General features: G+C 42.6%; 2 protein-coding genes, 1 long non-coding RNA gene and 1 pseudogene across 5 annotated transcripts in view; 3 read left to right on the top strand and 1 right to left on the bottom strand.

The window, feature by feature from the left end:
* Positions 1–430, bottom strand: part of LOC111971654 (uncharacterized) — a 75,571-nt gene extending 75,141 nt beyond the window's left edge. For both annotated transcript variants that reach the window (XR_011480784.1, XR_002878281.2), the window contains exon 1: positions 210–430. This is a non-coding gene — a long non-coding RNA (uncharacterized lncRNA). The remainder of the gene's footprint in view (positions 1–209) is intronic.
* Positions 431–685: 255 nt separating this feature from the next.
* Positions 686–2,794, top strand: LOC111972264 (transcription factor Jun). 2 transcript variants are annotated; one of them, XM_023999216.2, is made up of 2 exons: positions 686–983; positions 1,112–2,794. In XM_023999216.2, the coding sequence occupies exon 2, from the start codon at positions 1,116–1,118 to the stop codon at positions 2,088–2,090; it is 975 nt and encodes a 324-aa protein (XP_023854984.1). In that variant the 5' UTR covers positions 686–983; positions 1,112–1,115; the 3' UTR covers positions 2,091–2,794. The 2 variants fall into 2 exon arrangements, with proteins under 2 accessions (XP_023854984.1, XP_023854987.1); XM_023999219.2 differs by having other exon boundaries at positions 686–1,053; positions 1,161–2,794.
* Positions 2,795–6,608: 3,814 nt separating this feature from the next.
* On the top strand, positions 6,609–7,907 carry caiap (CARD- and ANK-containing Inflammasome Adaptor Protein). Its single transcript, XM_070446323.1, is given in 3 exon segments — positions 6,609–6,963; positions 7,001–7,223; positions 7,225–7,907. Coding segments are annotated over 3 exon segments (903 nt in total). The 3' UTR covers positions 7,550–7,907.
* Positions 7,851–15,116, top strand: part of LOC111971854 (tumor necrosis factor ligand superfamily member 6-like) — a 40,259-nt pseudogene continuing 32,993 nt past the window's right edge.

Genomic DNA, 15,116 nt, shown 5'->3' with positions numbered 1-15,116 from the left:
CTATGGTCTTAATTATAACACCCATTAACACAATTATTGCACACAGGAGGTCCCGTGAATTAAAACGTCCCGCCTATAGAATGCCCGTCCAACTGATGAGTTCTGGTGCCGGCCCTGGGCTATTAATTCAATCAAACAAACAATGACATTCATCTAGACAATTATTCAAACATATTATTTGTATGGATCATAAAACAGTAGCCAATTACCTCTGGGCTGATCATACAAAGTTTCTGGAGGCAGAGGAAGTCTGTCTAGCAGAAATTCATTTGAATCTCAATTCAAAACATAGCCTATGGGCAGTTTATTTTCTGTGGAATAATATGCTACATAAGGCAGCATAGACCTATACATTTCGATTGGATAACATGCATCTAAGAATTGAGAATACACAGTCGTCTATCCCGCCACTACTGTCTTGAAGCGGAGTGCTAAGCGGGTAACCAGATATTCAAAAACAATACGTCATCCCACAATGCACCGCGCTTCATCTCCTCACTCTATTACCTCATCCCATCAGCCACCGCGAGACTGAGAATCTTCTGGGTGGTCGTCTAGGCAACACGCCTGATCTGAAACATTAGAGAACGCCCCGCAAATCGCCAGCAGCCAATGGGAGAGTGCAGAGGTGACATCATGTCTATTTTTAGAGGCCGTGGCTGCAGATAAGCTTTGCCTCCACGCTGGAAGAGTCAGTATACACACAGAGAGCCAGGGAGGTGTACTGTGAACAGGGGAGCTGTAGCAAGTTATAGCACCTAGAGCGTCTCATTCTGAGACCGTTGAGAACGGTGAACAGAAGCGAAAGAAGGACTTTGAAGAATGTATACATCATTCTGAAAATATCGCTGCAGCTGAATATTGTATTTGTTTGCGCGGTAGGCTACAAGCAGGAGTGCAAGTTGTTACATTTGTGTAGCGGCACGTTTCTATTCCAGAGACTCATGTTTCGGCTTCGGAGGTTATAAGGATTTCCCGACCTAGTAAGAAACTTTTCTCCGAGTTGTACAACTGAAAGAAGGAGAGAGGGCAGAAACATACTTCTCTGTCAGTGTGAGTAGCCTACGAGAGAACTTTCTAACATAGTTTTTGGTTTATCTTCTATGTCTAGAAAGATGGAAACTACCTTCTATGATGACTCGCTCAACTCTTTCTCCCAGCATGAGAAACCGGACTACGGATACAACCCCAAAGCACTGAAACACAGCATGACACTGAACCTGGCCGACCCAACCAGCACACTCAAACCTCACCTCCGGGCTAAAGCCAGCGACATCCTCACCTCCCCTGACGTGCAGCTCCTTAAACTGGCCTCCCCAGAGTTGGAGCGGCTCATCATCCAGTCTAGCAACGGCCTGATCACCACCACACCTACCCCGACTCAGTTCCTCTGCCCGAGGAACGTAACCGATGAGCAGGAGGGCTTTGCCGAGGGATTTGTTAGAGCATTGGCGGAGCTCCATCATCAACACGTCTTGCCCAATGCACCCGGGGTCCCAGTCACATCCGCTGGGCAGACAAGTATCAACAACCCGACAATACTCCCACCTGTTTCTGCCTTGACCGGGAGCAGTGTTTATAACAACAACATGACCATGCGCTCTGAGTCGCCTGTCTACGAAGACCTGAACACGTTCACCCCGGCTATCACCACCAACTCAGCCCTGGGTTACACCACCTCAGCCCCAGCTATGAGCTTTCCCTCTGCCCCGCCACAGCTCCCAGTCTATGGGCAGCAGTCTCACCCCCATCCCAGGCTCACTGCCCTGAAAGAGGAGCCCCAGACGGTGCCTGAGATGCCTGGGGAGACCCCCCCTCTCTCCCCCATCGATATGGAGAATCAGGAGAGGATCAAAGCCGAGAGGAAGCGCATGAGGAACCGCGTCGCCGCCTCCAAGTGCAGGAAACGGAAACTGGAGCGCATCTCCCGGCTGGAGGACAAGGTGAAGAATCTGAAGACTCAGAACTCCGACCTGGCTTCCACAGCAAACATGCTGAGGGAACAGGTCGCCCAGCTCAAACAGAAGGTGATGAACCATGTCAACAGCGGCTGTCAACTCATGCTGACGCAGCAGCTCCAGACCTTCTGAGGAGGAGAGGACACTTGGAGAAGAATAGAGAGAAAGATTTTGAACGAAAAGGACAAATCGTTTATAATTAACTGTCTGGCTGTGTCTTCGTGGCATTGTGACAGGGTGAACGGGACAGTAACAGCACGAGACTGGTGGGAGGGGACCGGGGCTGGTTGCCTCTTACTAGGTGCCTCGCAGGACACTGTTGCACGGAGGAGTTGGGGCTCGGGACAGAGCAGAGCGCGCGATAAAAATCGCTGGTGCACTATAGAGAAAGAAACAGCAGCAAATAGGACAAATGGATGTTTTGGTTCGTGTTTTTAATTGACTTGAAATTTGTTGGCCTTGACTAAGCTGTGCTTTTACGCATTGCCCTTCGGTGTAATTCAGTATTAGAAGAAAGCCAAAGTGCAGTAGAGAATTTAAAACTGCCTGGCGCCAAAGGAGAGGGTGTGTACTCTAAACAGATTACAAAAAGCTGCCCAACTTCTGACTTACAATGTACTTTTTATTCTTAGTTATATTGAGTTAGAACAAACATTTCAAGAGTTACTTGTTTTTTAATGGGGTTCATTGTTATTATCTGTATATAAGATCAACCTGGAGTACTTACATTTACTATTTGTAATAAAAAAATACAGTATCTGTTTGTTCATTTTATGAGCACTTCAGAAACAAATAGATATTTAAGAAATGTAATAAACCATCTGAACTGAATACAATGCCTCTTGTGTTCTCTGTGCGTGCATGTGTGAGTGGGTGTGTGTGCACTAAAACACGTTCCAACATCTTGAGAGCAGCCAGTTCTCTGTACCTGAAGGGAGTGCCTTATTGATCCTGATGTTATTGAGTTTCATTAGTGATTGAGTCAATGGCCCTTCTAGCTCAATACAGCGCACTAACTGCTGTTCCGGGGTCAGATGTGTAGTCATCCCCTAATGGTTAAAATGGCACTCCAGTCTCCTTTTCACCTCATTCAACACCAAATTATACTTAACAAAAGGCACATCTCAGTAGGTAAGACATGACATTGCACAAGTAGGGGGAGGGCTTTCTTTTGTTTCTCCTCTATTATTCCTCAAGCAAGGGGGGAGGCCGATGACATCACAGATTCCCATCAGACCAACTCATTGAATGCCCAACTTGAAGTTTGCAGTTGTCTAAAAAAAAAACACGATTTTGCTCAAACCATATATATTTTTTACTCTTAAGTGTGTGTACTTTACTGTATACTTGGAATATTGCTTTTCAACAGTAAAACAAAAAAATTGCTGAAGGGGAAGTCTTTGCGCTTGAGTATTCTGAACCTAGACCTGTGGTTATAGGGTCAACCTCTACAGCAGGGATGTAGGCCAGTAGTGTATAGAATGCAACATTAGATGCTCCACCTTATMCCTCGTGTCCACTTGAGTCTCACCATCTAACAAGGTAAAACTAACACAGATACTGTATGTTGTAAAGTGGCCTACATTCACAGGCCTCAAGGGCATGCTTGACACACTGCTATGGCTCAGGAAACTATAAAGTACATTTTTATTGAATTACTCAATCATGATAATTTAAGTTATTTATGAAGTACTTAATGAATTTTAGCCAAAGTGTTCAGTAAGGTCATAGCACAGCTGAACTGTGTATTGTGTCTACTTAACTTCCTGTTGCCCCCGTCAACATGACAATTGGGTTGCTCACACAGCATCAAACATGATCACTGTAAACACGAGAGCAATAAACAACAGCAAGAAACATGGTAACTAATGTAATCAAACTTGAGTAAAAGCCTATGGCTACATTGTAACCAGACATGTTATATTGAGGTGTGGGCACTGGGCAGAGTCATCACATCGTAATAACTAAGAGCATAATCATAACATTTGATTAACTATTCAGCTAGTCAAAATGAGGATTTATATGGTCAAGGACGGCCAATGAGCACCTGCTAATACAGAAACTGTAAAGAAAACGTGCACCTACAGCAAAATGTCTGTGATTTCCTGTAGGACTCTGAAATATTCTCTAGAGGGCGACATTATCCATGAGATGAGCAGAGTTGAAACCTCAAGCTCTCCAGGGGCCAGGCTCTAGTTTATTACTGGTGGTCAAAAATACCATATTCAGGAGGACAATACAGAACAAAGAAAATTATGTTTATATTACAAAAGTACTCAGAGGAACATAATCTGATGCCCAAGAAACAAGTAGTTGTTCGCTACATAAAGATATGTTCCCTGTAATTAGAACTATATAGAAGACACAATATTGGCACAATGTACTACAAATATATTGCAAAGTAGGTCAATCTCAGATCTTAAAACCCATGTAAAAAATACAGTCACTGTTCAGAGTTTATTATGTAGGATACTTATAAGATCAAATTGAGAAAGAACCACTGAGAACAGTCTTCTGGAAGAACATTGATCCTGTATTTTAATTAGATAAACAGACATAATCATTTACACAATATTCAAGTGGGTCAGAGTCTCAAACAGATTTTTATCAGTGTGCAAATCTGCTTTGATCTGAATGCCTTAACTTTGCAAAACATGACATCATACCGGAACTTATCTGACCATATAAGGACAGAAAAAGGTCGGAAGACCCTACGTCATCCCACCTGAGAGTAGGCGGTTTTACCGGAAGTGGAGCTCGCTCACTAATCTTTGGCAAGTGACAGACCAAAGCACTTGAATTAGCGTTRACTGCCCGTTGTCCTCCAAGGTTGTTTAAACTTTTTTTTTTTTTTTTCGTTCAAAGGGAAATAAATTAAGATGTTGCCAAAACAGCAGCTCTAATCATTGTAACACATGGTGCCATGATAGAATGCTCTATTATAACAAACCTAACACAATGGTAAACCTCAGCGCAGGTGGTAGCGTTATAGGTTCAGGGGTGTCTCAGAAATATTTTGCCTATCTTCACTATCACAATTATTGGTGCACTTGTTGGCGTTGGCGCGAAAGGGCTGGGTTTCGATGACTAACGAGTTGTGGGTGTCTCGAGGCTTGGCTCATCCCTGGCCAATCAGAACGTGCTCCATGGCGAAATATGTGGTTGCTTCAATTTGTGTATTTATGGTATTTTATGTATTGCCTTCGCATCAACTCCAATTCCAATGTTAGTCCTTTATAGTTTGTTAAATGGCATACAGAAACGAAATAACAAAATGTTGATCTATCTTTGCTAAATAAGTTAACTTGAACCCATTTGCAGTCCACATTGGCATGTCCATGCTCAGCCATAATGCAATTTACAGTAGGCCTAGCCCCTATATCAGTGTGAATGCTATTGAAGCCATACATTACTTAGAACAAACATTGTTAATAAGCAAGATTAATTAATGATAAGGCCTAAAAAGAGAACGAAAAATTCGAATCAAATTCTAAACAAAACAACAACTTGTTTCACTTACATGTACCATAATTTCTCCTCGTGGGCATATAATATTAAAACAACGCAGACTATGGAGGGTTTGATGCATATCCAAACTTTTCGCAGTAGCTGGATAAAGATCCATTAGAAATAGAAATGGAGAATGTTCACTCACCATTATACTGCTCAAAACGTATGTTTTATGAACATAATCGGAACCATTTTAGAGATCAGATCGCATTCCCACAACTCCAGAAGTTACATTGCATTGGCGCTATGGAAGTGGTAACCATAAAGCCAGGAAGGTGAATCATTCTAATAAGATTGGTTATAGTAGGCCCAACGGGAAAGTTTGGGTTTTGAACATATGAAACGGAAAACAAGCAATTGTTACAGGTTACAGATAACTTCTAAATACTAGTTCCACCGGATATTCACCGAAGTTCTCATCTCTCGTTTCATGATGGGCATGGACACGTAGCCTACTGTACATCATGGAGTTTTTTTTATTTATTTTTACAAACGTCCAAAACGGGATCTGGCTAAAATAATGAGGGCCTGCCCACAACGCACAAACAAAAAGGGAATCACTGTTTTCTCTCAAACTTTATATTTGAACAAAGCTTCGGTGATTAAGATTTATTTCCAAGCGGTCTCAGGAGCCAAACCCTTTATCGACAGTCTTGACTACTTCACGATTGCATTGGGCAGGACAAAAAAAAGCGTTCATTCAGAGGCTATGCTTGTTTTTTAACCAAATAAAACGAAATGGGGAAAAAACAATAGTTTTCTAAATAAAGTATACAGGCACCAAAAACACATTAGGCTACTCTTGTTCCATGCGCATATGGACAGTGTGCGTCACAGCTGGATGTCAAAATTCATGCCACAACCAACTGCTTTACCGCTAAAATCAGCTTTTGGTTGGTCTTATATATCCCTATCAGCGCTGCCTGAAATTAACATTTTGGATCATGTTTTTAAGGACACACATAAAATATTTCCACCGTCCCATCTGAGCTGATATAAGACAGGTAAATGTCCGAAACTGGCATTAGGGCTGGAAAATGCCAGTGCGCCAGTATTAACAAGCTGAAATTGCGTTTTACACTAGCGCCACCTTATCGCTAGCCAAAAATAGAGCCCTATATGTTTTAGGCTATATCTTGGATGGTCCATCCTTGCATCCATAGCTCTGCCTATGAATTGGAAAGTAGTTACATTTCTCCAGGCCCATCCAAAACAGAGGCGGGAACCGCTTTATTATTGTTTAACTTCTTCCACCCACGTTTGATGCTAACCGAACCAGTACTGTACCAGCGAATGAAATACTATATGGGGGGCATGAACGATAGGGTACGGGCCACATGGAGACCGCTGATTGGCTAACTATTGGAGAGAGACAAGCAATGATTGGATAAGAGTATACAAGACACTGTCACTCAAAGTATTCCTCAAGCGATGAGTACTAAAGACAGCAAAAGACTGAAGATTAGAAAGGAGGAAAAACTCCCTTCCTCAGATGGTAAAACAGGAGCCTAGAACTACACAACTCAAACCAGGAATCATATTCGAAGCCACAGCGACAGGAAAGCTCTTGCTATTGGAGGACCTTTTAAACARCACCAACGTCAATGCCATACATTTAGCCAATGGGACACTGTTACAAGTTGCTACCAAACACGGGCAGCTATCAATCATCAAGCTCCTCTTCCGCCGAGGGGCCATGCTGGACGTGAGGGACGGCGAGGGTTGGACACCCCTGCACAAGGCAGCCTTCAGGGGCCGAGGTAGCCAGGGCCCTAATCAAGGCTGGGGCCCCCATCTACACCCTGGWTAAACATTCCATGACCGCCCTCCACCTGGCTGCCAAGAATGACCACCTTAGTATAATCAGAGCCTTAGTGGAGGAAGAGAGAGAAGGAACCAGCAAGAGCTCAAAAAATCTGACCCAGACTCAAGGGTCATTCCTCCACCTTGCAGCCAGGGAAGATGACTCAAAGATGGTTGAGGTACTCCTCCAGAGTGGGGCCCCTGTGGATAACCATAAGAGAATGCCCTGTTCCATGTGGTCAGCCGAGGATTTGAGAGAAACACAACCGTCACCCTGAAGGCAAGAGCCACAGTCGACCACACGATCATAGACACAGCAGTCAAGCTCAATCATGGGTCTATGCTCTGACTGGTGCTTGGCATGTAAAGTTTACTACTGTGTTATGTTTTGGTTCTAAAGTGAACCCATTAAAACACATTAGGCTTATCCAAACAGAACTGAACTTCTGATACTGATGTTATAAACAACAGGGCATGCTCAAGGTGCTCTGAGTGTGTACACCCTGGTTTCTGCTCTGTTCTCTGCTGTGAGGAAGAACCTGGATGGGGTTGTAACTGCTCTGGTGGACAGTGGGGAAGATGTCAACATGTGTGCACACTCCTCTGCTGATGTCAGCTGACCTGGGACACAGAGACATTCAGGTAACTGACAATATATGCAATGTTGAGAACTGTAAATGTGATGCTTTTTAGAAGTCATTTTTATGGTGTTTGTTCCTTGTTGTGTTACATTTTTCAGAGTGCTAGCTGCCAAACAGTCCAGTGTGGGTGCTACCCTCCCAACCTCTCCTCAGCCCAACACCTGGCTGGCCAGAATGGGAGTGAGGTCATAACCCAGACCCTGCTGTAGATGGGCTCAGACCCCAACACCCCAGGGCGTAAAGCCAATGCCAACATAACAAGTTACAGCTAAAAGCAGGAGCTCAGGTATTAAAACATTTCCATTTGATATGAGGACATAATGAAAATGTGTTACTGTATCATATACACACACACACACACACACACACACACACACACACACACACACACACACACACACACACACACACACACACACACACACACACACACACACACACACACACACACACACACACACACACACACACACACACACACACACACACATACACAGTGCATTCGAAAGGTATTCAGGCCGCTTGACTTTTTCCACATTTTGTTATGTTACAGCCTTATTCTAAAATTGATTGAATCGTTTTCCCCCCCCTCCTCAATCTCTGTCTCTTATACACATCTAGATGTGTATAAGAGACAGGCTTAGAAATGTCCTTGTTTTCCATGAAAACATGAAATGAGTTGCAAAATGAATAGGAAATATAGTCAAAACGTTGACAAGGTTATAAATAATGATTTTTAATGAACTAATAATTGTGTCGTCAAAGAATCCTCCATTTGCATCAACTACAGCCTTGCAGACRTTTGGCATTCTAGTTGTAAATTTGTTGAGGTGATCTGAAGTGGATACCCCATGCTTCCTGAATCACCTCCCACAAATTGGATTGGCTTGATGGGCACTTCTTACATACCATACAGTCAAGCTGCTCCCACAACAGCTCAATAGGGTTGAGATCCGGTGACTGTGCTGGCCACTCCATTATAGACAGAATACCAGCTGACTGCTTCTTCCCTAAATAGTTCTTGCATAGTTTAGAGCTGTGCTTTGGGTCATTGTCCTGTTGTAGGAGAAAATTGGCTCCAATTAAGCACCGTCCACAGGGCATGGCATTGCAAAATGGAGTGATAGCCTTCCTTCTTCAAGATCCATTTTACCCTGTACAAATCTCCCACTTTACTACCATCAAAGCTCCCCCAGACCATCACATTGACTCCACCATGCTTGACAGATGGCGTTAACCACTCCTCCAGCATCTCTTCTTTTTTTTATGCGTCTCATGAATGTTCTTCTTTGTGATCCAAAAACCTCAAACTTAGATTCATCTGTCCATAACACTTTTTTCAAATCTTCCTCTGTCCAGTGTCTGTGTTCTTTTGCCCATCTTAATCTTTACTTATTATTGGCTAATCTGAGATATGGCTTTTTCTTTGCAAATCTGCCTAGAAGGCCAGCATCCCAGAGTCGCCTCTTCACTGTTGACGTTGAGACTGGTGTTTTGCGGGTACTATTTAATGAAGCTGCCAGTTGAGGACTTTGTTTCTCAAACTAGACACTCTAATGTACTTGTCCTCTTGCTCAGTTGTGCACAGCGGCCTCCCACTCCTCTTTCTATTCTGGAAAGAGCCAGTTAGCGCTGTTCTGTGAAGGGAGTAGTACACATCGTTGTACGAGCTCTTCAGTTTCTTGGCAATTTCTCGCATGGAATAGCCTTCATTTCTCAGAACATGAATAAACTGACAAGTTTCAGAAGAAAGTTCTTTGTTTCTGGCCATTTTGAGTCTGTAATCGTACCCACAAATGCTGATGCTCCAGATACTCAACTAGTCTAAAGAAGGACAGTTTTATTCCTTATTTAATCAGAACAACAGTTTTCAGCTGTGCTAACAATTGCAAAAGGGTTTTCTAATGATCAATTAGCCTTTTAAAATGATACACTTGGATTAGCTAACAGACAAGCCATTGGAACACAGGAGTGATGGATACTGATAATGGGCCTCTGTACGCCTATGTATATATATAAAAAAAAAAATCTGCCGTTTCCAGCTACAATAGTCATTTACAACATTAACAATGTATTTCGGACTAATTTGATGTTATTTTAATGGACAAAAAATGTACTTTTTGTTCAAAAACAAGGACATTTCTAAGTGAAAATTTTTAARGGTAGTGTAAGTATTCAGACCCTTAATGTAGTACTTTGTAGAAGCACCTTTGGCAGCGATTACAGCCGAGTCTTCTAGGGTATGACGCTATATGCTTGGCACACATGTATTTGAGGAGTTTCTCCCATTCTTCTCTGCAGATCCTCTCAAGCTCTATCAGGTTGGATGGGGAGTGTTGCTGCACAACTTTTTCACGTCTCTCCAGAGATATTCGATCGGGTTCAAGTCAGGGCTCTGCACGGGCCACTCAAGGACATTCAGAGACTTGTCCTGAAACCACTCCTGGGTTGACTTGGCTGTCTGCTTAGGGTCGTTATGTTGGAAGGTGAACCTTCGCCCCAGTGTGAGGTCCTGAGCACTCTGGAGCAGGTTGTCATCAAGGATCTCTCTGTACTTTGCTCCGTTCATCTTTGACTCGATGCTGACTAGTCTCCCAGTCCCTGCCGCTGATGGTGCCAGGTTTCCTCCAGACGTGACGCTTGGAATTCAGGCCAAAGGGTTCAATCTTGTTACGTCAGACCAGAGAATCTTGTTTCTCATGGTCTGAATCCTTTAGGTGCCTTACTGAGGAGTGGCTTCCGTKTGGTCACTCTACCATAAAGGCCTGATTGGTAGAGTGCTGCAGAAATGGTTGTCCTTCTGGAAGTTTCTCCCATCTCCACAGAGGAAATATGGAGCTCTGTCAGAGTGACCATCGGATTCTTGGTCACCTTCCTGACCAAGGCCCTTCTCCGCCGATTTCTCAGTTTGGCCTGGCGGCCAGCTCTAGGAAGAGTCTTGGTGGTTCCAAACTTCTTCCATTTAAGAATGATGGAGACCACTGTGTTCTTGGGGACTTTGAATGCTGCAGAAATCTTTTGGTACCGTTCCCCAGATCTGTGACTCGACACAATCCTGTCTTGGAGCTCTACGGACAATTCCTTCGACCCCATGGCTTGGTTTTTGCTTTGACATGCACTGTCAACTGTGGGACCCTATATATACAGGTGTGTGCCCTTCTAAATCATGTCCAATCATTTGAATTTGCCACAGGTGGACTCCAATCAAGTTGTAGAAACATCAACATGTAAAAACTGGATGCACCTGAGCTCAATTTCCAGTCTCATAGCAAGGGGTCTGAAAACCTACAGTACCAGTCAAAAGTTTAGACACACCTACTCATTCAAGGGTTTTTCTTTATTTTTACTATTTTATACATTGTAGAATAATAATGAAGACATCAACACTATGAAATAACACATATGGAATCATGTAGTAACCAAAAAAAGTGTTGAACAAATCAAAATAATATTATATTTGAGATTCTTCAAAGTAAGCACCCTTTGCCTTGATGAAAGCTTTGCACACTCTTGGCATTCTCTCAACCAGCTTCACCAGGAATTATTTTCCAACAACGTTMGGAGTTCCCACATATGCTGAGTATTTGTTGGCTACTTTTGTGTATTTACGGTCCAACTCATCCAAAACCATCTCAATTGGGTTGAGGTCGGGTGATTGTGGAGGCCAAGTCATCTGATGCAGCACTCCATCACTCTCCTTCTTGGTCAAATAGCCCTTACACAGCCTGGAGGTGTGTTGTGTCATTTTGGACCCAATGCCTGGAGGTGTGTTGGGTCATCCTGTTGAAAAACAAATGATAGTCCCACTAAGCGCCAACCAGATGGGATGGCGTATCGCTGCAGAATGCTGTGGTAGCCATGCTGGTTAAGTGTGCCTTGAAATCTAAATAAATCACTGACAGTGTCACCAGAAAAGCACCCCCACACCTCCTCCTCCATGCTTCACGGTGGGAACCACACATGAGGAGATCATCCGTTCACCTACTCTGTGTCTCACAAAGACACGGCGGTTTGTACCAACAATCTCAAATTTGGACTCATCAGACCAAAGGACAGATTTCCACCGGTCTAATGTCCATTGCTCGTGTTTCTTGGCCCAAGCAAGTCTCTTCTTCTTATTAGTGTCCTTTAGTAGTGTTTTMTTGCAGCAATTCGACCATGAAGGCCTGATTCACGCAGTCTCCTCTGAACAGTTGATGTTGAGATGTGTCTGTTACTTGAACTCTGTGAAGCATTTATTTAGGCTGCAATTTCTGAGGCTGGTAAGTCTAATGAACTTATCGTCTGCAGCAGAGGTAACTCTGGGTCTTCCTTTCCTGTGGTGGTCTTCATGAGAGCCAGTTTCATCATAGCGCTTGATGGTTTTTGCGACTGCACTTGAAGAAATTTTCAAAGTTATTGAAATTTTCCGTATTGACTGACCTTCAGGTCTTAAAGTAATGATGGACTGTTGTTTCTCTTTGCTTATTTGAGCTGTTATTGCCATAATATGGACTTGGTCTTTAACCAAATAGGSCTATCATCACCCCTACCTTGTTACAACACAATTGATTGGCTCAAACGCAATAGGAAGGAAAGAAATTCCACAAATTAACTTTTAACAAGGCACACCTGTTAATTGAAGTGCATTCCACCTCATGAAGCAGGTTGAGAGAATGCCAAGTTTGCAACATTTTCTAAAAACCTATTTTTACTTTGTATTGTGTGTAGATTGATGAGGAAAAACATTTATTTAATCAATTTTAGAAGGCTGCAACGTAACAAAATGTGGAAAAAGGGAAGGGGTCTGAATACTTTCCGAATGCACTTTATATGCATGCTTTGTTGTTGCCTGTTTTTCATGTTATTTTGGCATTAATACCTGTCACATATCAGTTTGCAAACAAAGTAAAAAATATATAATTGACTTAATTATACAAACATTGTCTCTTTTTTGCTTTCTTGAGTGAGGCAGCTCAAATGTTGTTTCAGCCTAGCTCAGTGCTTTCTGTGGTGAGGCAGCCAGTGGAAAATACGGAGCGTAGGGGTTGGTAATGTTCTCTAGTTGCGCTGTGATTGGCTCAGTGTTCTGTCACTCATTGGGACACTACGTCACCCCAAAATCTACGGGAAGAGCTCGAAKATTCAAGGCCATTGGGTGCTGCCATAGAATTACATTAGAAGTGCCAATCCAAGAAGGCTCAAGGTCATTGGCCACAGATAAAATTATGTCAAATCACGTTATATCTACCGTAGCTTTGATTGCACTGATCATGTCAACATCATACTTTCAAAATCTTTGCTAGCAAGCTAGACAAGTAGTCATCATCCTTAATCACATCGACAATCTACAGGAAAATCCTTTTCAATCCTTGTCATATGAAGGAAATATGTGCTCATTGGCCATTGGACATGAACATTACACAACAAGTCGGAAATTGCAAATTCAACATTGAATGGTTTGGAAGGAATCAGTGGCTAACAGTAATCATTGCAAAGCAATCACTAGCCTGCTATTCAGTGGAGTGGGTGTGTGGTCCGAGTTTGGGTTTTAGGGTCTCTTTTCCAAGCTTAAAAGGATAAACATTCAACATTGCCCATGTTGTCAATCCAGCATGATTTCTGCCGCGTTCAAAACAACTGGACAACTGGGAAAAAGACACGACTGGGAAAATATGTTTTGAACCGTCATCCAACTCTGAAATTCTTTCTAGAGCTCCGACCTGAAAATCACTGACGTCATGATTCAACCTTTTTTTTTTTGTTCTCAGTTGTCTTGAAAGCACCATAGATCCAGAGAATGCCAGACTTTGATGACAAAGTTTGATGACAAAATTTGCCCACAAGAATGACCACCATGCCATCTTCCTGTTCAAGTGAGCACAGTACAACAACGTGAGTCCAAAAATGTATCGTTTGCTGCTGCATAAATTAGATAATATGCCATGGAGATATGTAGACTGTAGCTAAGAAAGTAATACTAAGTGTATGTTGTGTAGTAAGCTGTTAGTAGCTCATGTGCCTCACCCTAATACTTTGGTCCCTTTACCCCTCATAACTTGTTCTGACTTGGTGGTGCACATGTAGCCTAAAGCCTGTTTTAGAGATATGTAATCATCGATTATGTGACTGACCGGCTCGATTCGGTCTTATGTAGCAACATTTAAAATTGTGTTTTTTACATTGGATAAAAGTAGAGACTCACAGCTAGAAAATTGTATATCATACACTACAGTTGAGGAACAATGGGAAAGTAATTTGGCTTTGAAAGTTGATAAACTTGTAACCTCACTTTTGAGAAAATGGCCTTTGATTGTTTTGGTAACTACTGGAGAGCTCTTCTTTGTTTACACCCATTCGGCATCGTTCACACCCTCTTAAGCTTTAGCCCCACCCATCTCTTTAAGGGTTGATCTGAGCGTTCTGTCCTAACAACAGCAGTCAAGCACACAAGCTAACTGGCTAACGTTGGCTAGCTTGCTAGCTACTTCCAGACAATGAGAGAACAGCTCACTCTGACCATTTTACTCGCCCTAGCAGAGCTGGTTAGGCTGTTTTTATGTTATCTAGAGCGTGGTGACTGCAACTGTTTTGCTGGCAACAATTTACTATTATTTTGCTCACGTTTACTGACACCGGCCATACTCAAACGGTGTTGAGTGTTCATAAATGTGTCAATTATTCAGCGCTCTGGCACACTCAGATGAGAGTACTCTGAAATCGGAGTAGATAACCAGAGCAAATTTACCAGCTACGTCTAACAACAGTTGCAGTGACATTCTATTGAAATGTTTACTTGCATAGTGTAGTCTTTTGTTAAGACATGTAGCTAGCTAGGTAAACAATGAACCATAATCCCAACTCATGACATTACTACCCTGCATGAATCTGCAGATAGCCAACCAACCAGGTTCAATGTTAGCTAGCTAACATTAGGCTATAGCTAGCAAAGCAATTGGCTCTGATATACAAATAATATTACTACACAGATCATACACGTAACGTTATCTAGCGAGCCAGCCAGCTAACGTTAGCTAGCTAGATAACAGTACACTTTAACTTGAAATGAAAACGACTTTGTCAAAATGTAATACATGTAAAATGTAATATCAAAATGTGTAATATCTGAAAATGTAGCTAGCTGGACTATCTTACCCGTATACATGGATGGACGCTTCTCCCTGTCACGGATGCCATGGTTGCCCTTAGTTTGAAGATGTAATCC

The sequence above is a fragment of the Salvelinus sp. IW2-2015 genome, linkage group LG13 (assembly GCF_002910315.2).
Source record: "Salvelinus sp. IW2-2015 linkage group LG13, ASM291031v2, whole genome shotgun sequence".
NCBI classification, from domain to species: Eukaryota; Metazoa; Chordata; class Actinopteri; order Salmoniformes; family Salmonidae; genus Salvelinus; species Salvelinus sp. IW2-2015.
Note: the sequence above shows the minus strand (reverse complement) of the source record. Positions and strands in the feature narration are given on the sequence as shown.